This window comes from Girardinichthys multiradiatus, chromosome X (genome assembly GCF_021462225.1).
Source record: "Girardinichthys multiradiatus isolate DD_20200921_A chromosome X, DD_fGirMul_XY1, whole genome shotgun sequence".
Classification (NCBI taxonomy): Eukaryota; Metazoa; Chordata; class Actinopteri; order Cyprinodontiformes; family Goodeidae; genus Girardinichthys; species Girardinichthys multiradiatus.
The window spans coordinates 21,593,480-21,617,637 of record NC_061817.1 but is presented as its reverse complement, the minus strand read 5'-3'; the positions used below and the strand labels follow the sequence as shown (position 1 = coordinate 21,617,637).

General features: G+C 38.3%; 2 protein-coding genes across 2 annotated transcripts in view; one reads left to right on the top strand and one right to left on the bottom strand.

The window, feature by feature from the left end:
* Positions 1–9,377, top strand: part of LOC124863220 (cytohesin-3-like) — a 45,426-nt gene extending 36,049 nt beyond the window's left edge. The window contains exons 10-13 of the mRNA XM_047357518.1: positions 2,264–2,340; positions 3,824–3,895; positions 3,988–4,142; positions 6,686–9,377. Of these exons, the coding sequence (XP_047213474.1) occupies positions 2,264–2,340; positions 3,824–3,895; positions 3,988–4,142; positions 6,686–6,758 (377 nt within the window). The 3' untranslated portion in view covers positions 6,759–9,377. The remainder of the gene's footprint in view (positions 1–2,263; positions 2,341–3,823; positions 3,896–3,987; positions 4,143–6,685) is intronic.
* LOC124863221 (voltage-dependent calcium channel gamma-5 subunit-like) lies at positions 7,093–23,852 on the bottom strand. The gene is made up of 6 exons (XM_047357519.1): positions 23,648–23,852; positions 20,617–20,908; positions 17,604–17,690; positions 12,707–12,847; positions 12,474–12,619; positions 7,093–11,576 (listed from the first exon to the last, which is right to left on the bottom strand). The coding sequence occupies exons 2-6, from the start codon at positions 20,810–20,812 to the stop codon at positions 11,316–11,318; spliced, it is 831 nt and encodes a 276-aa protein (XP_047213475.1). The 5' UTR covers positions 20,813–20,908; positions 23,648–23,852; the 3' UTR covers positions 7,093–11,315.
* Positions 23,853–24,158: the final 306 nt, after the last annotated feature.

Sequence of the window (24,158 nt, the reverse complement as noted above, 5' to 3'; positions counted from 1 at the left end):
GACCCTTTATTGCATTTAGTCAGAGTAAAATCATGACTTTAAGTAACATCTGAATAATATTGCTAACACTCCCCCTGCTTATGCATGACCCCAGTGAGTAATGTGTTCTAGAAATGATTGGTAAAATGTTATTGTTGGCGCATTTATGGGCCTTTTGAAAGCATTCTAATTAGGGCTGCAACTAACGGATTTTTTGCAATTATTCGATTAATAATCTGATAGCAAAAGGCGCTTAATAGGAGATTTTATACAGAATTTTAACCAGGTGAAGCTGAAACCTTTCCACTTGAGGAGTTCTGAGCATATTTACAAACAAAAAGGTTTTTCATCTTAAATGCAAAATGTATATGTATGTATATTTTTGGTAGAGTTTTGGCCTAATTTCTGCTCTGAGTGAATTTGGCATGTTGTAGAGTATGTATACTCCAGTTAACGATTATTTAATTACTAAATTAGTTGACAATTATTTCAATAATCGATTAATCACTATTCATCTGATTAATTGTTTCAGCCCCAATCCTAATACTTTTAAGGAAGGAAATTGAGTTTTTGTGTGTAAAGGAATCATGTTAAAGAGATGTCTGCATGTACTCATTTGCCATTTCTTGCTTCATGTGTGTTTTTATTTGAGGTTTACTTCATCATCTTACAGTTGCGACAGGGCTTGCTACATTCTTAAATTACATAAATATTTATTTAGGTCTGTTATTTAACACTAAGTTTGTTATAGCTGAATATGAAGAATGTTTAGAAGCCAGAAAGCAGTTTTCTCATGGATTAAGGGGGAAATTCATTGCAGGTGGTTTGGTTTATGACCCCATTCACACACCTGGCTTTGACCTGCACATTCCTCTAACTCTGTGTAACGTCTCTGTGGTCTCATCAAGCTGGTGAGCATTAATGCATAATGTCCCAGTGTGGCTCACAGACCTAACATGATTACATTATGGTACGGCTCCTCCCTGGAGCCATTTCCCCGCGCCAGTTTTCACAATGATACTTCTAATTTAACTCTCTAAAAATAAACCCTGGAGGATTCAGAGGAATAAATACCTTTTTTATTTTTTAGTAAATCTCTGTGCAAAGCGGAAATTTGCCCATGCTAATTCAACAGCCAGAGTCTATTGATTGTAAGGAAGTGGAGAGCTTTTGTAATTATGTGTGGCCCTTAGGAGGGTAACGGCCTCGAAATGTTGCAGTGAAATGTAAGATGTTTCATCAATGTAAGCACAGTTAAAGGAGTCCCCAAATTTTGATTTGTATTTTATACAATAGGTGCGATTATGGAAGAAGACAGAGTCTTGGTATTAGAGCTTCCCTTTTTTACATTCCTGCTGTTTTTCTGCAGCTTAAGCCAGAGGCTAAAATCAGCTTCAAACCGGCATGTCCGACATATATTCTTGATCTTCCTTTGTGTCTTTTTTTTTTTTTTTTTTTTGCTGAAAATTAGCACATGAAGTGACAAACTTGCTCTGGGGTTTCGGTTGTTTTTGTTGATGTATGTGTTGGTGTGGGCTCCTTTAGGGGAGTTTTTTTTAACGCCACGTTGGGTTCGCATCAACTTTTGGCCAGCTCCTGAGAACAGAAGACATTGTATCCTTTTAGCTCTGAAGAAACAAAGAATAAATACGCAAAGTCAGTAACAATTTAAAAGCCGCATCAACCATTGCTTCACTACGCTTGCAGTTTGGAGAGATTACTGTTGTAGATTGAACACAAACAAGCCTGCATAAAAGCTTCTGAAAGTCAGAGCAAACTTTTTTCTGCTGTTCACTTGGAAACAGTTCAGCTCATCTCACTGACAGACTGATAGATACAGCCCCAGACCCCTATCAAAAGTGTTCTTGTTGATTGTTTTTAAATATTAAATAATTTGTCAACCTTATTAATTACAATCTCTGATTTTAATCTAGATTTATTGGCAACTTCCTTATAAGACTGAGCACACATGTATAATTTTGTTTTACCAACATGCATTCTCACTCTCTGTACCTTACGCATAGATGCAGGAAAAACTTTAATTGTATTAAGGGGAAACAGGCTAATGATATTCATATGTCATACTATATGTTTATAACACTGAAAGATGGAAATTGAATTAAAGAAGTGAGGAAATTTATACTATTAATATAATTGTAAGGAAGCTGGAGAGTATGCTTCATCAGACCTTCACATATTCAGCTCTTTGTCCTGACGGGTAGACAGCCAGTCTATCGCTATTGCTGCTGTGTCATTTCCCATTTCCTCTGTCTCTTCCCGTCAGGGGGCCGAGTGAAAACCTGGAAGAGAAGGTGGTTCATCCTGACGGACAACTGCCTCTACTACTTCGAATACACAACAGTAAGTCTTCCTCCGAGAACAAGAACTATGTATTGAGTTCAGGAAGTTTATTAATCTTTAATTAGAACAAACGGATCGGTTCAAGACAGTAATCTTCATTTAAATGCTTCAAGTTCGCTGCACTCATTTTTGTGGTTATGGTGTTTGATCTTGAAGTGACTCAAGTACTGAGGGGGCATTTCTCCATTTACAGTGCCTTACCCATACCCCTTGAATTTTTTCAAACTTTGTCCCTTTTATAACCACAAACTTCATTATAATTTATTGGGATTTTATGTGACAGACCAATACCAGTTGGTACTGTATAAAATACTGAATTTTCAGGCATCTCAGAACAACAATTTTCAAGTCTTGCCACAGATTCTCAATTGGAGTTAGGCCTTGACTTTGACTGGGCCGTTCTAACCTATTAATATGCTTTAATCTGAACCATTCCATTGTAGCTTTGACATCATGTTCAGAGTTGCTGTCGTGCTGGAGGGAATACCTCCACCCCAATCTCAGGTCGTTTGTAGCGTCTATCAGGTTTTCTTCTTGGGTGTGCCCCATATTTAGTTCCATCCATCTTCCCATCAACTCTAACTGGCTTCTCTTTCCTTGCTTAAGAAAACCATCCCTACAGCATGATGCTGCTACCATGACGGGTCACCATAGGGATGTGGCTTTCTTCTTGCCTCTTCAATAAAGGCCAGGTTTATGGAGTGGATAACTAACAGTTTTACAATCAACAGATTCTCCCACCTGACCTGTGGATCTCAAATTGTCCCCCAGAGCTACCATGGGCAAATTGGCTGTTGATGGATTAAACTACGCGGCACAACATTTACGAAGCTTAGGATAATGTTTCTTAACAGTGCATGCTCTTATAATAACTGGCTCATTACCAGGCTTCTGCAGAATTTAATGACATGAAGCAGAGATTCATCTAAAATTTGTAAAGAACTGGAGTTGAAGACACCTGCTCACCCTATGCTTTTAAGGAAAGATAAGGAATTTATCTTTGATTTTTACTTATAGTTGAGGAAATTGTGCCTACATTTCTGGTTTGAATGTTAGTAATTGTTTTTAATAGTGTTCTGCTCAGTCATTAATTGCTTGATATCCCCCCCACTGTGTGCCTTCAGCTAAGGATGTTTTTAAAAGTGGCTGCATGTGTGACTGCAGCATCAGCAGTGTCCTCTCCATACCCCGGTATTATCCTTCAGGACACTATCATTATATCCTGTCCTCTGTCTGACTGCTGCAAGTACGCATTATCCGCTTTTATATCTGAGCAGCGAGGACACGAGGAGGGGAAAACATGAGGTTGATTTCAAAGCTTCGAACCATGTCAAACTGGATTTTTTCCCACTTCTTTTGATTCTTAATGTCAGTTTTACAAGATTATATAGGCTTTTGTGATCTTTCATTATTGATTCCTAATGTCGTTACTTTCTATTCACTTGTTTGTTTAATCTCCTCTCTTGTTTTTTAACTCTTATAGGACAAAGAGCCTCGTGGGATCATCCCACTGGAGAACCTTAGCATTAGGGAAGTTGAGGAGCCCCGGAAACCTGTGAGTCTTTGTTTGCATGTCTGTCTCACTGTGGTGTTTATGAAAATGTTCCTTGCCAGACGCTAATTTTCTGCTCTTTTCTTTTCCACCAGAACTGTTTTGAGTTATACAACCCCAATCACAAGGGCCAGGTGATCAAAGCCTGCAAGACTGAGGCAGACGGACGCGTTGTCGAGGGCAACCATGTGGTCTACAGGATATCAGCACCTACGCCTGAGGAGAAGGAGGAGTGGATAAAATCTATCAAGTAAGTTTCTTTCTGATAATATTGGTACAGTCCACCTTAAAAGAAATCATATTTGCGTTTTACAATTGTAAATGTTGATTTCATCAACCCAGACAACTGTGGTTACAGGGTTTCCTCTACTGAATAAACAACATTCTCTGTCAGAAATACACGAAAGAGAGATAAGGTCAACATTTCTCAGGTTACACAGATGATAGAGATTTACAGAGCGCTGAAATGGTTTCAGTTTACATTTTACGTTTGACCTTTTTCTGAGTTTCTGCTGCAAAATCCCAGATTTTGCTATGGCTTTTATTTAGCTTTCAGCAGAAAATTTTGTTTTAATATTAAAGAAGGATGCAAAAAGTTTCAGAAATTTCATCTGAGCTAGCTACAAGTAATGGATATTATCTTGTTTTCTGGATGTTTGATTTCACTCAGAACAGTTTGCTTATCTTTAAACTGAATGCAGACCGCAGGCAACTGAGATTTGATTGCTAAATGAGAGCTTTAGAAATGACTTCACGCTCTGTTATTTGCTAATAATCCGGTTGGATTTAAGTTTACATGTCATTGACCTGTCTAAAAGAACTGCACACAAAAAAATTATTCAACTGTTGAGCCTTGAACCGTGTCTTGCATTATTTCGTCTTGTCGTGCCATAACCACAAACCTCAACAAATTTTATTGGGAATTTATGTGATCGATTAAAGATTCAAAGTAGTGCACTTTTGTGAAGTGGAAGGAAAATTTTTATTTTCTCGACCCATTCTTTTGGACAAAACAGCTCAATCTGAGTCAGATTAGGTTATGTAGATACACAGATTGGATAAAGGACTGAACTGCACTTTGACTAGGCCATTCTAACACCATTCTGTTGTAGCTCTGGCTGTATGTTTAGACTCGTTCTGCTTGAAGGTGAACCTCCACCCCAGTCTAAAGTCTTTTGCAGCCTCTAACAGCTTTTTTTCTAAGATTGTCCTGTATCTAACTCCTTCCATCCTCCCATCAGCTTGGGCCAACTTCTTTGTCCCTGCTAAAGAAAAACATCTCCACAACATGATGCTGCCACCACCTTGTTTTATTGTGGGGATGGTGTGTTCAGGGTCATGTGCAGTGTTACTTTTCTGCAACTCAAAGTGTTTTACATGAAGACCAAATAGCTTAATACTGACAGAGCACCAATAGATTGTCCCACATGAGCTGTGGATCTTAGCAGTTCCTCCAGAGTTACCTTGGGCCTCTTGGCTGCTTCTAATTAATGCTGTCCTTACCCATCCTATCCTTGTAAGAGGATGTCAGTCTTTTCAGTATAAAATGGGCCTGAACACATACATGCAATACTACTCTCTTCACAGTTATGTGACAAACTGTGAGAAGATTTAAGGGATAGTAAAACTTTTGCACTCTGTCCTACTCACAGTTCAGATCGGCAGTCTATGAACTAAGTATTAGCTGCTTGGTAATTGCCTGTATTGAAGGTGGTGTGAAGTCAAAGAAAGTTTGCTCATCAGAACAAAGCTCCTGTATGCTGTAATATTTTGCAATTCCTTATCAATTTGTGTCCATACCATTAAAGCATATTTACTCTGGAAACGATGAAGGGATACGTGACTGTGTCTGGCACAATGGGGGTGACTTAGCAAAGTAACTCTGGGTCTGATCCGTTCGCAGCCACATCTTCACCAGAGGGGTCCACAAGACTCTGGTCCTATGGAGATGAAAGGCTTTTTATGGAAATCACAATTTTTTTCTTTAGAAGCCATGATGGCAAAGGAAACGCACTGCTTGTCCTGGGTCACAAGCACACATATCCAGATTATGTTGAAATAATTTATTCAGTTTTGATGTTCCATTAGATACGTTGGGTTTTCAAGGACAGAAATGGATGGAGGGAAATGACAATTAGTTGTGGCTGCTTTGCTTGTGCTTGATCACTCCACAGTAGTCATTGTTTCATTAGAAATGACAATAAGAGTTATGAAACAGGGGCACAGTCATGGTTTGCAGCATGTTTCTTTATCGTGTGGCGTTACAAAGGGAATCAGAAATAAGCACAGTGGGGGGTTTAGCCTCTTCTTTCTTTGTGCTGGTGCTAACAGGATTTAGCAGCCATGAAACTGGGCTTCTCAGCTGAGCCCAACAGGCTTCCTGACTCACTCTCATTTGACGGTAACTCTCCATCACTGCTCCTTATAGAGAAAAAAGCCAGGAATCGTATGCACAATTGTTTACCCTCCATTGAGGCCAAGAAACCTGCAGGGGAGTGAGAGGGAATGTGTGGGATTGTATGTGTTTCTGCGTTCTGGAAGAGGGAACTCATAAGAGGTTCTTCCAAATTGGAGTAAGAAGAAAAAAACAACTCTGCATGGGGATGTAGCTCATCTTCTGAAACCATGGAAACCTAACTAGGTCACTGCGCAAACTTTTTTTTTCTGTTTTTATGATCTGGTTAAGGCAGGGGTCTGCATAAATGTGTCCCATTTCCATATAAAGGGTGTTTGAGACCCTCCTCTCATGTGGCGTTGTTTGTTTGATTTCTGTCCTTTGATTGGCTTCTCCAGGGCGAGCATTAGCAGAGACCCCTTCTACGACATGCTGGCCACCAGGAAGAGACGCATCGCCAACAAGAAGTGAAGAGAGACAGTCAAGTCAAGCGCCAAAGTGCTCCATCTTCCTCTGCATTCATGAAGACATAAATGACATGCTGCGAAACTGGTCGATCTCAGAAACTCCTGTTGACTTGCAGACAAAACTGGACACTCTATAAATGAGGGGAATACATAAACGCTACTAGGAAGTAGAAAACAATTGAACCAGCCTGCTTGTGTCCCCTTAATGTCAAACCCCCCCTCCGCCACTCATACCAAAACATGTTTCTGTTTCCCCCCTAAAGCACAACTGCCATGTTTCAGGTGCACATGCATGCATGTGGGTTATTATAGAGAACTTCGTTTGTGTTTTGTATGTGTGTGCCTCAGTGTGCATGTTAAGTTTGTTTGCATACAGTGTGCAAGTATTTCCTCCACTGTGCTTTAAAAAAATGGTTGTTGAAACTAAAAACCAGAGTTCAGGTGGTTGGCCATCAACACTGGGGTCAAAGAATAAACAGGGTGAGGAAACAGATGCACATTTTTAAGGGTTGGTGTTTGAGTCAGTTCAGCATAACCACAGCTGGACTGAGGCGTCATCTCATTCTGGGGCTGAGCTCTTCTCTCCTGGTGCCATGCTCAGAGTAACCTCAGAAAAAAAAGGTGTCAAATAGATCATTGGAGTCTATATTCAGCTGGGCTGATGTCATTCTTTTCTTTGGGAGCTGAGACTTGAAATGTGTATACTTTGTTATATTATGATTAAGTAGTAATGGTGCTTTAATATGAGACTTCAAATATAACTTTTTTTAGACCTGAAGTTGTAATCCTTATTGCCCTACCACACCATTACACACCAGCCATTTGTTTTAACGCCATTGGAAAACATGATGCCCTGCTTCCAACGACCCAGCAACCTTACACAGTCTCATGCTATGTTCTGTAGGCTGTTCACTCTTCTGAAGATCCTGAATGTTTCAGACTGAAAGTGAAACTTAGGTCATCACTGGCTATTAGCTAAATGAATCACACAATCATAATCATCTGACTACTTGGAGGCGCTCATGCTGAAATGTCGATGTCACACTCTATGTGCCGTCGCTGTAAAAACAAGATTATAGAATTTTGAAACAAAATATTTGGAGTTGACATTTTAAATTGTGTTTAGCATCTTATTAATGAGGTTAGCGTTGCTGCAACAGCATTCTTCATGTGTTTTCACTTGAGAATGTAGATCTTTACCAAAAGGCTGCCAACAGTTTTGGACAGTGGCCTGTATGGTCAGTGACAGAGATTAAAAAGCTCAAATGGTTGAACTGGAGAAACGTTTCTGTTCTCCATTTAGCCTTCCTGTCATCTGCTGAAAGTCCCACTCTCTCTTGTTCTCTAACGACCTGAATAAACCACAGACCTGTCTCAACATGTTAAAATGTTTTTATTTCCATTTAAAAACGTTCTGGCATTGTTGCACTTCATATGATTCATCCTCTCTAGTATTAAAAATATTCAAGTTTGTGTCTTCTCCACTCAGTCACAACTTCCACATCAAGATGTCCAGCATGATCTGTAAAAGCATTTGGATTGATATATATTCAATGATAGGGAAAAAAGATCAGACCCCCAGTTGCTTTGTAATGAGATGCTAGAAAAAGTCCCAGAGTAATCTGAGTTTTCTCCAGCTGTATAGAGCAGAACAGCCCCTCAGAAACACCTTTTTTACTTTGATTGGTACTTCATAGGATGGCAGTCCCTAAAAGCTGCATCAGCTTACTTATTTTGTGCTTTGAAGGCAAATTATACTCAACAATACCTTATGCCAATTAGCTGTCGCTAAGCAGTTATTAATACCGTAAAATATTTTAAAAGATATGTTTTCTTGAGCATCTTAAGGATTACAACTTCAGCAGCACTTTCATTTTCAGAAAGCCTTTTAAGTCTAAAAACGGGTTTGTTTTCTTGCTCTGCAGCAACCCAGTTGGTACCAGTCCGATTAAGCTTTTTCCAGTTTTTTTTTCATTTCTCTACTGCATATGTTAGTGAAGGTTGATGTATTGTGATCCTGTTGCATTTGATTGTTGCTTGCTTTTCTACATAATAACCAGCTTTCTTTTTATTATTTATTTTTATTGGTGAAATGGTTTTATTATTACTCCCTGTAAATCTTAAATAACGTATGCCTAAGTTATGTATGTGTATATATAATGTATTGGTTTTACTGTCTTTGTTGTAGTATGCACACTCTGTAACATGTTTGCATCTTGCTAAAGTTTGGGGTCTTCTTTGCAAAAGCCTTAAACAATCATTTGGTTCAAAAAATGACATTTGAAGTGATGAAGAGAATCTAGGTTAATAACTGTGACAAAGATGTTTAAAAGCCATGACTGATAAGAAAAAGATGGTTATATTTATAATAATGGGAAAGATTATAGTGAATATGATGCTTCATGTTTAGGATGATGATTATATAACTGATAAAGATGTCAATAACACCAATAGTTTTGTATGTTATTGTAAAATAAAATGTAGGCCTTGTGATATAAGGGCATCATTTTATCTTCTGCAGCCCTTTGTGGGCTTGTGGTTGCATTAATTTTTATATTCTCTGTAAGAGCTGTTGGTCACGTTGTACATTACGTGTATCTACATAAAGTATACATAAAGCTTATAGCAGACTCATGGGATATTCATTATTGACGCTCGTTTTGACCTACTTCTTTGCATAAATAAGGAGTTTTAAGCCTTGTAACAGAAAACACTTTGACAAGACATGTTTTCATTACCTTTTAAGTGTAGAGAAAGGCTGTGTAGTTTTGTGATGCTGACTGAATGCAACCAGGTGAGCAAACAGGAAGCAGAACAGGACATGTTTGGAAAAACAGGTTGTGTTTCTGCAAAAAGACGTAAGGAGCATTAAATGGAACATTGGTGCCCCCTACAGGCAGTTTGTCTAAAATTACAAAAGTTAAAATAAATTCAGGTGGAATTTTTGTTTTAAACTAAGATTGATCCACATACAGTGTTGCACAAGTTTAATTTGTTATACATTTGCAAATATTTAATCTTACAAAATAAAATATAGTCTTAATGGAAATAGACAAAAAATTTAACATCTGCACTGGACGGTTTCACAAAGAATAAGACCCTTTTGGGACTTCAACTATTGTTTTTTAACAAGGTTTCTTTACAGTCAGGAAATGGTATGGAATCTGATTCAATTATTTTCCAGGTCTGGATAACTATGAGAGTAAGAAAAAGATTTGTATATTCAGACCCTATTCTGTGTCCCGTTCTCAATGTTTTATCCCTCCACCAACACGTCCATATGATAGTACTGAACCATGAAAATGTAAATTGTAGAGGATCACAGTTGCCACAGAGATCATAAAAGCATCGAGGCATTTTGTGGTAATATTAAGGTACGTCAAGAAAATACTAGACAATACTCAGTTATTTACTATTGTTATCGTAATGATTTAGATTATGTCCAACATCCGTTCATGTTTTTAAAAAAAACTTTAACTATACAAAACAGACTGCTATAACTGGCCAGAGCTGTGAAAAATAGAGAAATGTCTTTTGAGACTTTTAAGTGATGTTTGCCAACATAGTTTCTCTAACTTGTTCCCTGTTGTTTAAAATGGACAATACTGGATACTAACAATAACATCACAAAAACTCTTGTGATTTCGGTTAACACAACACATATTTCTGATGCAGAATGTGTTTTCATTCACTCCTTGCAGAACCAAATGAAATTATCAGATGTGAATGATATGACAAGAATAATCAAATTTAAGAATATCCCAATTTGTACTGTGTTAATTATATTAACAAAGACATTAAAGACTATTGCTTTTTCCATTACATTTTGACTTTATTGCTTATTTATCAGTGTTTATTAAAATCATAAAGAAGCATTTAGGCCTCCAGGAGCGAAATAATTTACCCTAAGGGAAAAAGGTCAATGAAACATTAACTGCTAATACATTCTGCATCCCTTGGATATAGTATGTAGTAATACATATTTTTACACATTGCTCGCAACCCACAGCTAACAATAATGAGCTAAAATACAAATAAAGCAAAGTACATGCAGTGCTTTGTAAACTTTTAAAAACATTTTTTTTTTACATCTTGTCATCTCACAATCTTAAACTTTACTAAATTTTACTTGAGTTTTATGTGACAGACCAACACAAAACCCTGCATCATTTTCGTTCCACCTCATAACTATGCACTGCTTTGTGTTGGTCTATCCCATACAATCCTGATGAAATACACTGGAGTGTGTGGTTGTACTGTAACATAGCAAAATGGTAAAAAGTTTAAGGTTTATGAATAGTTCGCTATAAATAAACATTAAACCATTACTTTTTCAGCATACCACTTTAACTTGCAGACTTCCTCTAGTTCACTTGTTTCAACTAAAAGTAGTTTGCAGAATATATTTTTGACCTGATAGAAAACTAAACCAACTCAAGATTTTTGACCGATGGCTCAAACTTATTTGTTTTGTCTCTTTACCATAAATGAAACCTCTTTATTCACTCAACTATTTGACTCTATGAGACTCATTAGTGACCTTTAATTGGCCTCTGATGACTCAGCAGGGTGAGGATGACACCTGGTCATAGTCAGGACATTTGAGGAGAGCAGGGTAGCTGGCGCTCATCTGGAGCGAGGCTTCACTCGAGATGTCTGAGGGGCTCCGTCCACGCGACCAGGACTCTGGGTGGAGGTACTGACCGGAGTGGTCGGAGCAGTTGCTCACCCGAGGCCGGTAGAAATTGGGGTGGCGAGCCTGGTAGATTTCCTCTGCTGTGTAACGCTTCATGAAAAGATAGACAGACATGACTCCTGCACTCTGCAGTGGGAGAAAAAAATAATGATTTTAAATAGCTTCCATTGAAGTGTTTATGAAAATTCATTCAATACTGAGGAACTCAAACACTGAAAACTAACAACTGAAAAATAACAACTGAAGGCTAGTATTACAATCCAAACTGGATACTGTTATTTTAATATTCTTTCAATATTTGTATAGATGTTTTGCAAATAAAACATTAATAAAAATACTATTACCGTTTTTATTAATTGTAATCTTGATAATTTCTTGTTTTTAGCTTGTATAAATGCAACTTCTCCGGACAAGAAGTCTTCCATAAAACAGAGCATATTGGGTCTAATGAAGCACTGCAGCTGCTCATTATGACCAGCAGAGGGCAGTACAGTTTCCCCGTTGACCACCTCAAGTTCTGTAAACATTTCAGGCCTGAAGTTGTGGTGAGATGTGGAAATGATTTCTGAAGGATTATTATGCTGACTTTGTACTGTATATGAGAGGACTAAATGATGGGCATTCAAAATTGATATGAATTTATTATTTATGAATATATATGAATGGAAAAGAGATAAACAATTTATTTTATTCAATGTTCCAGTACATTTTCCTGACAAATAAACTACATTAAAAGAACTGACTGAACTCACTAAATGTTTATTGCCTCAAATAACTGCTTGCGATTTTAATATTAAGCCAGATAAATTTAAATTTGAGTTTCCTTTTACTTTTATTTGTGTATCTATTATTAAATTTTTTATTTATTTAACTATGGACACATTTATAAATATTAATATATTAAAAAATTTTTTATGTATATATTGAACTTTTATTAAGTATTTATAAATGTTAATATGATTTCTACTGAAATGACAGCTTAAATGCAGTAAAATACAGAAGATTTTACAATCATTTTTGCACCTCAGTGAGCAGGAAGGAGAGGGCGGCGAAGGCGAAAGACCAGCCATACTTATAGGAGAAATAGGCCTCACTGCTCTTTGTCCTGTTCAGCATCTCATCATTTATACTGGAGATGTACAGTACCAGACCCACCACCAGAGCCAGTCCTGAAATACAGAGAGTCCTTTTATGAACATGGTCAGGAAATAAGAGAAACATCTAAGAGTCTTAAAAAAATCATGACATCTGTGTACCCGAAAGGATGAAAAAGATTCCTGAGACAAACGCCAGGATGGTGCGATGAGGACGGACGTGTCCGATGTTATTGAGGACAAAACCAATGAACATAAAGAAGAGGCTGACCAGAGGGAATGGAGTCGCTGAACGGATCATCTCTGAGGAGCAGGAGATAAAATAGAACAAAAAGGCTACAGTTACAGTGCTCTAAATCATGCTGTTTCTATCAAAAATGCACAAATATGAGGGTGTCGATTAAAATATTAATATTAAACATAATATTTTCCACCTTTGGCTTGCAAGATAGTTGCAGACACTTGAACATAAAGCCAATCTTCAGCTGAAAGTCTTTTTCAAAGAGATTCTAGTGTTAAATAATCTCTTTCAATGAATTCTCAAAAGAACAGTATTCATGGGCTGCACGGTGGTGCGGTTGGTAGCACTGTTGCCTTGCAGTAAGAAGGTCCTGGGTTCAATTCCTGGCCAGGGGTCTTTCTGCATGGAGTTGGCATGTTCTCCCCATGCATGTGTGGGTTCTCACTGGGTACTCCAGCTTCTTCCCACAGTCCAAAGACATGCCTGTTAGGTTAATTGGTCACTCTAAATTACCCTTAGGTGAATGAGTGTGTGCATGGTTGTTTGTGTGTTGCCCTGTGACGGACTGGTGACCTGTCCAGGGTGTACCCTGCCTCTTGCCCATAGACTGCTGGAGATAGGCACCAGCTCCCCCGTGACCCACTATGGAATAAGCGGTAGAAAATGACTGACTGACAGTATTCCTATTATACAGGTCCTTCTCAAAATATTAGCATATTGTGATAAAGTTCATTATTTTCCATAATGTAATGATGAAAATTTAACATTCATATATTTTAGATTCATTGCACACTAACTGAAATATTTCAGGTCTTTTATTGTCTTAATACGGATGATTTTGGCATACAGCTCATGAAAACCCAAAATTCCTATCTCACAAAATTAGCATATCATTAAAAGGGTCTCTAAACGAGCTATGAACCTAATCATCTGAATCAACGAGTTAACTCTAAACACCTGCAAAAGATTCCTGAGGCCTTTAAAACTCCCAGCCTGGTTCATCACTCAAAACCCCAATCATGGGTAAGACTGCCGACCTGACTGCTGTCCAGAAGGCCACTATTGACACCCTCAAGCAAGAGGGTAAGACACAGAAAGAAATTACTGAACGAATAGGCTGTTCCCAGAGTGCTGTATCAAGGCACCTCAGTGGGAAGTCTGTGGGAAGGAAAAAGTGTGGCAGAAAACGCTGCACAATGAGAAGAGGTGACCGGACCCTGAGGAAGATTGTGGAGAAGGGCCGATTCCAGACCTTGGGGGACCTGCGGAAGCAGTGGACTGAGTCTGGAGTAGAAACATCCAGAGCCACCGTGCACAGGCGTGTGCAGGAAATGGGCTACAGGTGCCGCATTCCCCAGGTCAAGCAACTTTTGAACCAGAAACAGCGGCAGAAGCGCCTGACCTGGGCTACAGAGAAGCAGCACTGGACTGTTGCTCAGTGGTCCAAAGTACTTTTTTCGGATGAAAGCAAATTCTGCATGTCATTCGGAAATCAAGGTGCCAGAGTCTGGAGGAAGACTGGGGAGAAGGAAATGCCAAAATGCCAGAAGTCCAGTGTCAAGTACCCACAGTCAGTGATGGTCTGGGGTGCCGTGTCAGCTGCTGGTGTTGGTCCACTGTGTTTTATCAAGGGCAGGGTCAATACAGCTAGCTATCAGGAGATTTTGGAGCACTTCATGCTTCCATCTGCTGAAAAGCTTTATGGAGATGAAGATTTCATTTTTCAGCACGACCTGGCACCTGCTCACAGTGCCAAAACCACTGGTAAATGGTTTACTGACCATGGTATCACTGTGTTCAATTGGCCTGCCAACTCTCCTGACCTGAACCCCATAGAGAATCTGTGGGATATTGTGAAGAGAATGTTGAGAGACTCAAGACCCAACACTCTGGATGAGCTAAAGGCCGCTATCGAAGCATCCTGGGCCTCCATAAGACCTCAGCAGTGCCACGGGCTGATTGCCTCCATGCCACGCCGCATTGAAGCATTCATTTCTGCAAAAGGATTCCCGACCAAGTATTGAGTGCAAAACTGTAGATGATTATTTGACGGTTGATGTTTTTTGTATTAAAAACACTTTTCTTTTATTGGTCGGATGAAATATACTAATTTTGTGAGATAGGAATTTTGGGTTTTCATGAGCTGTATGCCAAAATCATCCGTATTAAGACAATAAAAGACCTGAAATATTTCAGTTAGTGTGCAATGAATCTAAAATATATGAATGTTAAATTTTCATCATGACATTATGGAAAATAATGAACTTTATCACAATATGCTAATATTTTGAGAAGGACCTGTATGTGTTTTTCTTTTTCCCATAAAAACTACCATGATGAAAAGTGATGAAAATTATCAATCTTTTAAAAGCAACTAGGGCATATGTTGAAACATATTGTGGTAAGGTTCGGTTACTACCAGGACTTCAGTTCAATTGAACTTGTAAAGATCCCCTCTTAACAACAAGCTTTTAAGAAAAGCAAAGAAATAAATAGGATTAAAAGAAATGCCAACTGAGTAATAATAATAAAAAAAGACTTGTTTCTTTTGCTAAATGTGCAAAGTTTCCTGCCATGTAATACAGATCAGAAAAAGATAAAGAGCAGAATACAGATCATTTCTTTACTTGTTCACTTATTGGATTCTGGACAGTTTTAGTGAATTAAGGTGAACTTTGGACAGACAGAAAAGGAGCAAGTGTGGGTGAATTCAAAACATAAAGAAATGGACAAATGTGTGAAAATGTGTAAACAAAAAAGCCTTAAAATAACAATCTTTTATTGCAGTAGCGTAATTTCACACTGAAAAACCTTCAGAGTTTACCCATTTACCCAGTGTAAATCCCACATTAAGTAATAATTATTTTATTATGGCACAGTTATGGGTATCCCAGCAATCCCTTTAAGATAAAGTCAAGTCAAGGCAGGTCAAGTAAAACTCTATTATCCCCAAGGGGCAATTTGCAGTGCAGACAGCAATGAAAACATAAAACAACAGCCACACACACCAAAAAACAAAACAAAACAACAAAAATTAAGTCCTTACAATGTGGACCTGGAATTGAGCAGGGTAATAGCAGTGGGAATAAAGGATTTTTTCAGTCAGTTTGTCTTACAATATGGCATTTTGTATCTCTGTCCTGATGGAAGAGCGAGAATTCTGCCCACAGAGGATGGCTAGGATCAGCCAAAATGAACCTAGCTTTCTTGAAAGACCTAGAGTTATGAAGGTCACTCAAAACATTAAGAGATATCCCAGCAATTTTACTGCAAACCTTGATAATACGTTGCAGACGATTCTTATTTTTGATGGAAAGTGACCCATACCAACAAATAAAAGTAAAGGTAAGAACAGATTAAAAAAAAAACAAGAATAAAATGTCTTCATAAAAACAGAGCTGACATTAAAAGTACGAAGCTTACGATCTTTACCCCACAATCTACCTGCAACTCAAAACTCAGGTTTTCATCAATGAGTATTCCCAGATATTTATACTGTAGCACCAGCTCCACTATTTGGTCATTGATCACAACTGGGGAGATCGGTGTGTGGAACTCTATGCACATTTCTTTTCTTTTATTGACATTAATATTTAAAAAGGATTCCTCACACCAGTTTAAAAAGTCATTGACAACCAAGCCATGTTCAGAGATTTCTCTGGAAAGAAGTGACACAATGACAGAATCATCAGCAAATTTAGACATGAGACAGAGGAGCATATTTTGTTGTCACTGACTGACTGACTGAATGAATGAATTGAACAGAGACTGTTGAAGAGGGTTGAAAGAGGATCAAAGATTCCTCTTTTTCTATGCTCCAAACTTGAGAAATGTTATGGAAGATGACTAAGTGATGCGGTTTCATTAGAAAAAAAGGGGTTGTAAAATGTATCAACAGCAGTTGTGTTTCAACAAGCAGTTTTCTTCCCATATGGAATAAAGGTACTTGATTTAAAAGTTGGGTTTTTAGCCATTTTTCAGTCTGAGTTTATGCTACTGCAATAAAAGATAAATTCTTTAATACATCTTTGCCAGGAGTGGAAAAAAAAAAAATGTCTCTAACCCTCATGGAAAATGCAATTCAAAACAGTATATATTGTTGTGACTGTTTCCAGCTACTCCAGTTTCAAGATGTTGGCGTCCACTTGTCATCCTACCAATAAAAATAAATATTACTTGACATCATGACTCCACAATACTAAGATTTTTGTGACCATTGTCCTGAAATGAAGGCAAAGCAGAGATCTTATAACTTATGTGGCATTATTACCTTTTTTTAATAAGCAAGGTGAAACAGCAGACATTGTTGCGCATTTTACTGTTTGGCAAAGAATACCTTTATTAAAAATTTGGCTCTACCTGTTTACCTTGGTTTTAATTTTTTCACTCTACATCAAATGAGTAGAAGTCTTTGGAAAAGGCTGAAACGGAGTTCTGACTTAAAAGTGAATGGATACATTTTTTCTGCTCCTTTACGACATCTTGTACTCATATGGAGCACATCATGAGAGCTAATTAAATGACTCACTACAGTTATTACATTATCTGTTCAATTTTGACCCGATTTGCAATGAAGGAATTGTGCGGTTGATGGTTTGCGAGGAGCCAATAAGTATTCTGGAGAGGAGCAGGCAGGAACACGAGGTTTCTGATGACTCGTCTTGGTGGATGCTTTCAGATGAGGTATTTCTGAATGGAACTGTATTAGAAAACAACAAGTCCTCGTCACAGAATAATACTCCAGATGGTTACACAAAAGGCCTTAACGACACCAGTGAGATGCATTTGCCTAAAGCTTCGGTTTTCCTTTATACTCACTGAGCACATTTCCTGTGGACTCTGACGTCAGCTGGAGACTCGTGGGCATCATGTACTCAATGGTGAAACAGCGGCCAGACTCGTCACCTGAGACGAGAGGATAATAAGAGAGGCTGTAGAAATTTTAAATTCAGGAAAATGTTCAATTACTGCAGGGACACGGATTGGTTTGTAAAACTTTAATTGTGTTTTCGGTGAATTCTTTTTTTTTTTTGCTGGCAGTTGCTGAAACAAAATATAAATTTGGTGCAAATTTGGTAAATGTGGTGGATTTTCTCTGATCTGCATATTTTCAAACATGTGCATCCATCCCAAATGATTATTAGCTAAGTGTCCCTTACAATGTTGCAGAGAAACCACAAATCCTGGCATAATTCTAAATATTATACTGCTGTTCTCACCAGTATTGGTAGAGTTAAAAAAATTTAGATTGGTAAATCAATTCAATTCAATTCAGTTTATTTATATAGCACCAATTCACAACACATGTCATCTCAAGGCATTTCACAAAAGTCAGGTACATACATTCCAATTAACCCTAATCATTGAACAGTGCAGTCAGATTCAGTCATTTATTCAAATTGGATAAAAAGTTTTTCTGTCTAAGGAAACCCAGCAGATTGCATCCAGTCAGAGACTTGCAGCATTCCCTCCTCCTGGATGAGCATGTAGAGACAGTGGACAGTCACTGGCGTTGACTTTGCAGCAATCCCTCATACTGAGCATGCATGTAGCGACAGCGAAGAGGAAAAACTCCCTTTTAACAGGAAGAAACCTCCAGCAGAACCAGGCTCAGTGTGAGCGGCCATCTGACACGACCCACTGGGGGTTTGAGAGAACAGAGCAGAGACACAAAAAGAACAAAGAAGCACTGATCCAGGAGTACTTTCTATGAGAAGGAAAAGTAAATGTTAATGGATGCAGCTCCTTTAGTCGTTTCATCTAGAAAGAAAGAACAGATAAACTCTGAGCCAGTTTTCAAGGTTAGAGTCTGAAAGAGAGCACATATAATTAGTTACAGTAAAAGCTCAGTCAATTGCTATATCTAGGAGAGAGAAAGGGTTAAACACTAAAAGACAGGGCTATGTGGATCATCGGTAGAAGGTGAGCATTAAGTTGTTGCCAGCAGCAGCTTGGACGATGCCCTTCTCCAGAAAGGTGTCACAGGTAGACACAGAGTCAGGCCAGGTGTAGCTTCTAGAAAGAGAATAGAGAGAACAAGGTTAAAAGCTGAAATAACAGCAAATAATGCAAAATTAGAGAGTAGTGTGAGAATGTAGCGAAGAGGGTGAAAGTGGTCATTATGTCCTCCAGCAGCCCAAGCCTATAGCAGCATAACTACACAGATAGTTTCAGTTTCAGTTTATTTATTTATATAGCGCTTATTTACAACAATGTCATCTCAAGGCACCCCACAAAGGGTCTGGAATGGCGCAGGGCCGCCAGGGAGGCCAGACCAAACCATCGAGTACCAGAGCCCGGCCACCCCAGAACGGGCCACGTGTAGGGGCACTAAGTAAAATAATAAACTGATAAAGTTTGTCCATCTAGAACCCACTGATGGCCATTGTTATATTAAAAACCACAAGGATCAGGATACCGCTCTCTGTCAGATGGATTATAACCATTGGAAAAGAGAAGGGGTCATACAGGTAACAGAAATGGAGGGTGTGTTTGCACCTCAACCATAGCTGAACCGGTTTAGGCTAAATCTGACTCCCCCTTACTCCATCCAACAGGGAGGGAGGAAGGCGGAGGTAAAATTAACATTTTGGTCTGACTTTAAAGCATGGTCCACATATTTTGAATAGTTTTTAGGTCAGGGCTTTCATTAGTAACATAATGTTCGCCCAGTTTATCCATTCTCAAACCAGTTTTGATGTGTGGGAGCATTGCCCTGTTGGAACACATAATCATGAATTTGGAAGAAGTTCTCCTTTTTTTTTCTTCTGTTCACTTTGGTCATTACACCTGATTCACTGGAAGCAAAACAGTTCCAGGACGTTGCTGCCACCACCATGCTTGACACTTGGTGTTGTGTTTTTAGCTTTGAAAGCACCACCAGGACTCCAGGACATTCTTCCTGCTGTTGTGATCAAATAACTTTGTCTTTTCTGAGCAAGAAACCTTTCTTCACAAGGCATTAACTTCTCCTTGTGGGTGTCAGTAAATTTCTTCTGAGCTTGAAAGTGTTGATTTTGGGGGGGATTTCTGGTTTAATCTTAATCACTAAATTCCGTTCTAACAAGGAGGACAGTTTTCGTCAAATGGTTGAAAATTGGAAACAACTGGGTGTCCCAGCTGTACCATGATGAATTAGACAGGAAATATCAAGTTTCAGGAATGGGAAGCTGTCATAGTGAAAATATATAAACTATGCAAAGAAACCAACCAATTTAAGTGAACTCTGCCTGTCTGGTACAGCAACTGACACATTACTACTAATATGATTGATTGCCAATTGTCTAAAAAATAGGAAAAGATCCTTCATCAGCTAATGGTTACTGTGGAAATGTTCGCCTTCAGCTGCAGATAGAAAATTCATTCTCAGGGTTTGTCTTCACTTTCTTTTCTTTTTTTACATAAATGTGGACTGCATGGCATGCTGTGAAGAGAGGATGTGATGTAACTCAATCAGGGTAATACAAGGTCCAGCTGGGTCTGTGGCACAGTGGGGAGGCTTCCCTCTCTTGAAGCTTGTTGTTTATGTGTAATATGTTGCATCATTGAACTCTCCTTCTATTAAAGCGTGTGACTAAAACTGTACTCAGTTGCTCTTGTTCCACACTTACTCATAGTCACTGTGAATGTCAATTATGTGACTATCAAAGCTGCAGTGGGTTGATCACGTCAGTGAGACACCACCTGATCTCTTCTGCTGCCACAGTTACAAGATGAACATCTTTGAAAGTGAGTGTGAAATCCACTCTCACAAAACCTAAGCAGATGGCAAACTGTCAAAATTAATCACAAATCTCAGCATCACTCCTTATAGTGCATATAAGTTACCAACCAGCCAGAAAGCAGACTCTCCAGAGACCTGAGTGCAGCGAAGTTTTGATGTCAGCTGTCTGGTTCAGAGGCATGATGACGCCCTCCTCCAGGTAGAGCCAGTAATCTGTGCTCACCGCCACTCCCAGCAGCCCCAGGCCGCTGATTGCAAAGACACTGCTGAGTAAAGTCAGAGCCTTCCTGCTGCATGCACTCATGGCTTCCACAAGCTAGTCGTTATGATGAAAAACTGGTTCCTGGAGCAGTATGGTGGAGGGAGGCGAAGGTTAAAAAGGGCCTTTAGGGATGAAATTCTGAAAGGCAGATAGATGTGGAAAATTAATGGCACAGATAAAGGTGGAAAATGCATCAGTGGAAATCTCAAATTATACTTAAAATAATAATTGAATATCCACCATATAAATAACTAGTCATATGAAATGGTGTCTTATACTTTATCTGCTACCGAAAATATTTGTTTTTAGAGATGAACAAATAATGAAAAACAGCTTTAACACATTTTACCTTTTCACACATTAACTAGTAATTCTATTTGTTTTGGATCACTTTGAAAAATGATTGTCTTTGGGAAGGAATATTCAAAAATATATAATATTTTCTCCTTAAGCAGAGATGGACATTACATAATTCTTCATATACTTTCTATGTTTATAAGTATATGTTGAGGTAATGATAAAGGTAAATCAAATTTATTTGGTCATGTTACAACCACAAACTTCAATGTAATAACGTTTTAAGAGAGAGGCCAAAACAAAGTAGTGCATAGCTGTTTTGTGAAGGCCTCAGAGGGTTTTTTAGAAACATTAGGGAATAAATAGCATCATGAAGGCCAAGGAACATAGCAGAAAGGTCAGGGAGAAAGTGGTGGAGAAGCTTAAAATAGGGTTTGGTTATAAAACAATATCTCAAGCTTTGAATATCTCGCAGGGGACGGAAAGAAGTCCAGGATTTATTTAGGGTTATCAGAGTAACGTGCACAGAATACAGATGTACTTTGAATTTTTTGATTTTTACAAAAAATGTTTGTAAAATATTATGTGATTGTGATTGTCAATTACATTAAATCCCCCAAAAATCTAAAAAATTTGTGAATGTAAAGAAATTCAAGGCGTATAAATACTTTACTAAGACTATACACACCAGGAAAGAGAAGAAGAAGCATTTGTTTCTATTTGGTTTGATCACCAACCTGTCACCATGACTTTATTCTTCCTGTTTAAACTGCCAGTAAACAATGTTCAGATTTTCAAATTGAACCTCCAAGCAAACCTTCAAGGCTTTGGAGATTCTCTAGGAAAGCAAAAAACAGCAGGTACTTCATATAGTCACCTCTCTGGGTTTGGACTAACAATGATCTCAGGGTTTTAGATGTGTCTACAAGTGTTCAGCTTTGTGAGCTTGACTGTGGGGAAAAAAGGGAAATGTAGGAGGACTGTGGGGGGGAAAGATGACAAACAACTGACCTAAAGATGGAGATGACGTTTCCGACCATGTTTAAAAGTCAGCTCATCAAAATGAGGAAGGATTGAATCAACATCTTTAATGTTTATTTTAGATTTGTTTTCAGCTGATGTGCAAGAGAGCAGCCTTTACTATATCTATTGTGTGTTTCTAATTCTATTCATGTCCCGTCTGACTCCAGGTAAAAAGACGTAATAAAAAGGAGGCCATTTTTTCACGTCTTTTGAGCCTCCACACTAAAATACTGTGAATACGAATGCTCAAGTATTTAAAATCCAGGATGTGTTTTTGACATTTTCAGCCAGTGATGAAAGGGTAGTCATGCACAGACACAATAAGTCTGCAGGTTTGGATGAAGGATCACATAGTAAGACGTCATCTGAAGAGCCAAGGTGGTGATTTAGATCTCCCACTGGGACACATATGAATGTGGGGCAATTTTCTAAGCCACAGAGTATCAGGGGGAATTTTCACCTTGACACACACACACACACAGCAGGATTGGAAGGGAGGTACAAAAATGTCCACAGCTTAGTATCTTGGGGTCACCAAGTCTCTGTAACTATCATTAGATGCTAATGCTAACTGCATGCTAAGCAGTTGGGAGGAATGCCAGGAAAAAATCTGTCGGTCCTACCATCACAAACATAAGCATGTGGAGTTTGATAAATTAAAGTACATTTATCTGGAACAATGTGCTTTGGTCATTTGGAACTCAGATTGAACCTTTTGGTGACAAATATTTCATCTGGGTCTGAAACAAACAAATGATGAATGTGTGGAAAAGCCCCTTTTACCCACAGTTAAGTAAGGTGGAGGATGTGTGATGCTGTGGGCCTGTTTCTCTTCCCCGTAAATCTTTTAATAATGCATGTAATCATGACTTTTGAAATACCAAGACATTTTTGATAAAAATCAAGTAAACCTTTGCCATTAACTTTAAATTATTCATCAATAGCTCTTTCAACAGCATAATGATCTAAAATAGCCAAATAAAACAGAAATGATTTCTTGAAAAGTCCTCAAATTAAAAGCTTGACTTTTCCAAGTTTCAGAGTGAGATTATGTTAACATTTATTGTCAGGATTTTCTACATATTTACCAGGCATGTCAGGAACTGTGGAGGGTGCTGTATAAATCTGTAGATTATGTTAATTTAACTGAGTGAATCATGTAAATTGTTCCAGAGATGATAATACCTAATCTATCTACCTGTACTTTATAGAATCATTGTTTTTATATCAATATCTTGAGGTTTCAGGATACAGTTAAAAATTAATTTCCATTAATAATTTTTTTGTCAAATCAATTTAGAAATTCCATAATCAATAATCATAGCAGATTCACCCTCTTTGCAGATATTTAAATCCACTTCTGCTGAAGAAACCAAATTTCTAGTATAGTTGCTTGGATTTAATGCTACTGAGAGTGGAGTGTACAACAAGAAAGAAACAGTTAACTTGACTAGAAAATCTCACAAGTTCGATATGAAAATAGTAAAATCCTGAATATGACCAAAAGCATGCAACAAACTGTTTCTACAATGATTATGTCATTCAGATTTCTCCTACCTGTCTGTAATGTGTTGAGCACGAAATCTTGCTGCTGAAAGTTAGAGAAATAGCCCTAATGGAGGAATACTCAGGTAAATTCACCAGTGATCAGTAAAATCCTCTGGAGAACATTGAGGTGACGGGGACGAAGCAGCGTGTCGATGCTACAGTCCAACAGGAGAGAGAGAGAGAGAAAGCTGCCTGGCCCTGCTCTGTTGCATGATTTCTGTTGCTCTCTCTTCAAGCAGAGAGGGAGGCTGAGCAGCTGCAGCCTCAAACGATTCAGTTTGTGAGAATGTGTAGCAAATTACCACAGGAATGGTTACTTCTTAAGTCTTTAGGTCAGAATGGCCTGATTCAAATTGAATTTAATCAGCAAATTGTTGCCTAAATTTACAAAAAGCGACTTTGTGTAAATGCTTCATCCAAGGTCAGCGGCACTGAGCTTTAAGACCGATGTTGCAATGATGGACATCATGCTGTGATTTACTTTTGTAGAGCAACATAGCAACCTAGCTCTTATATATAT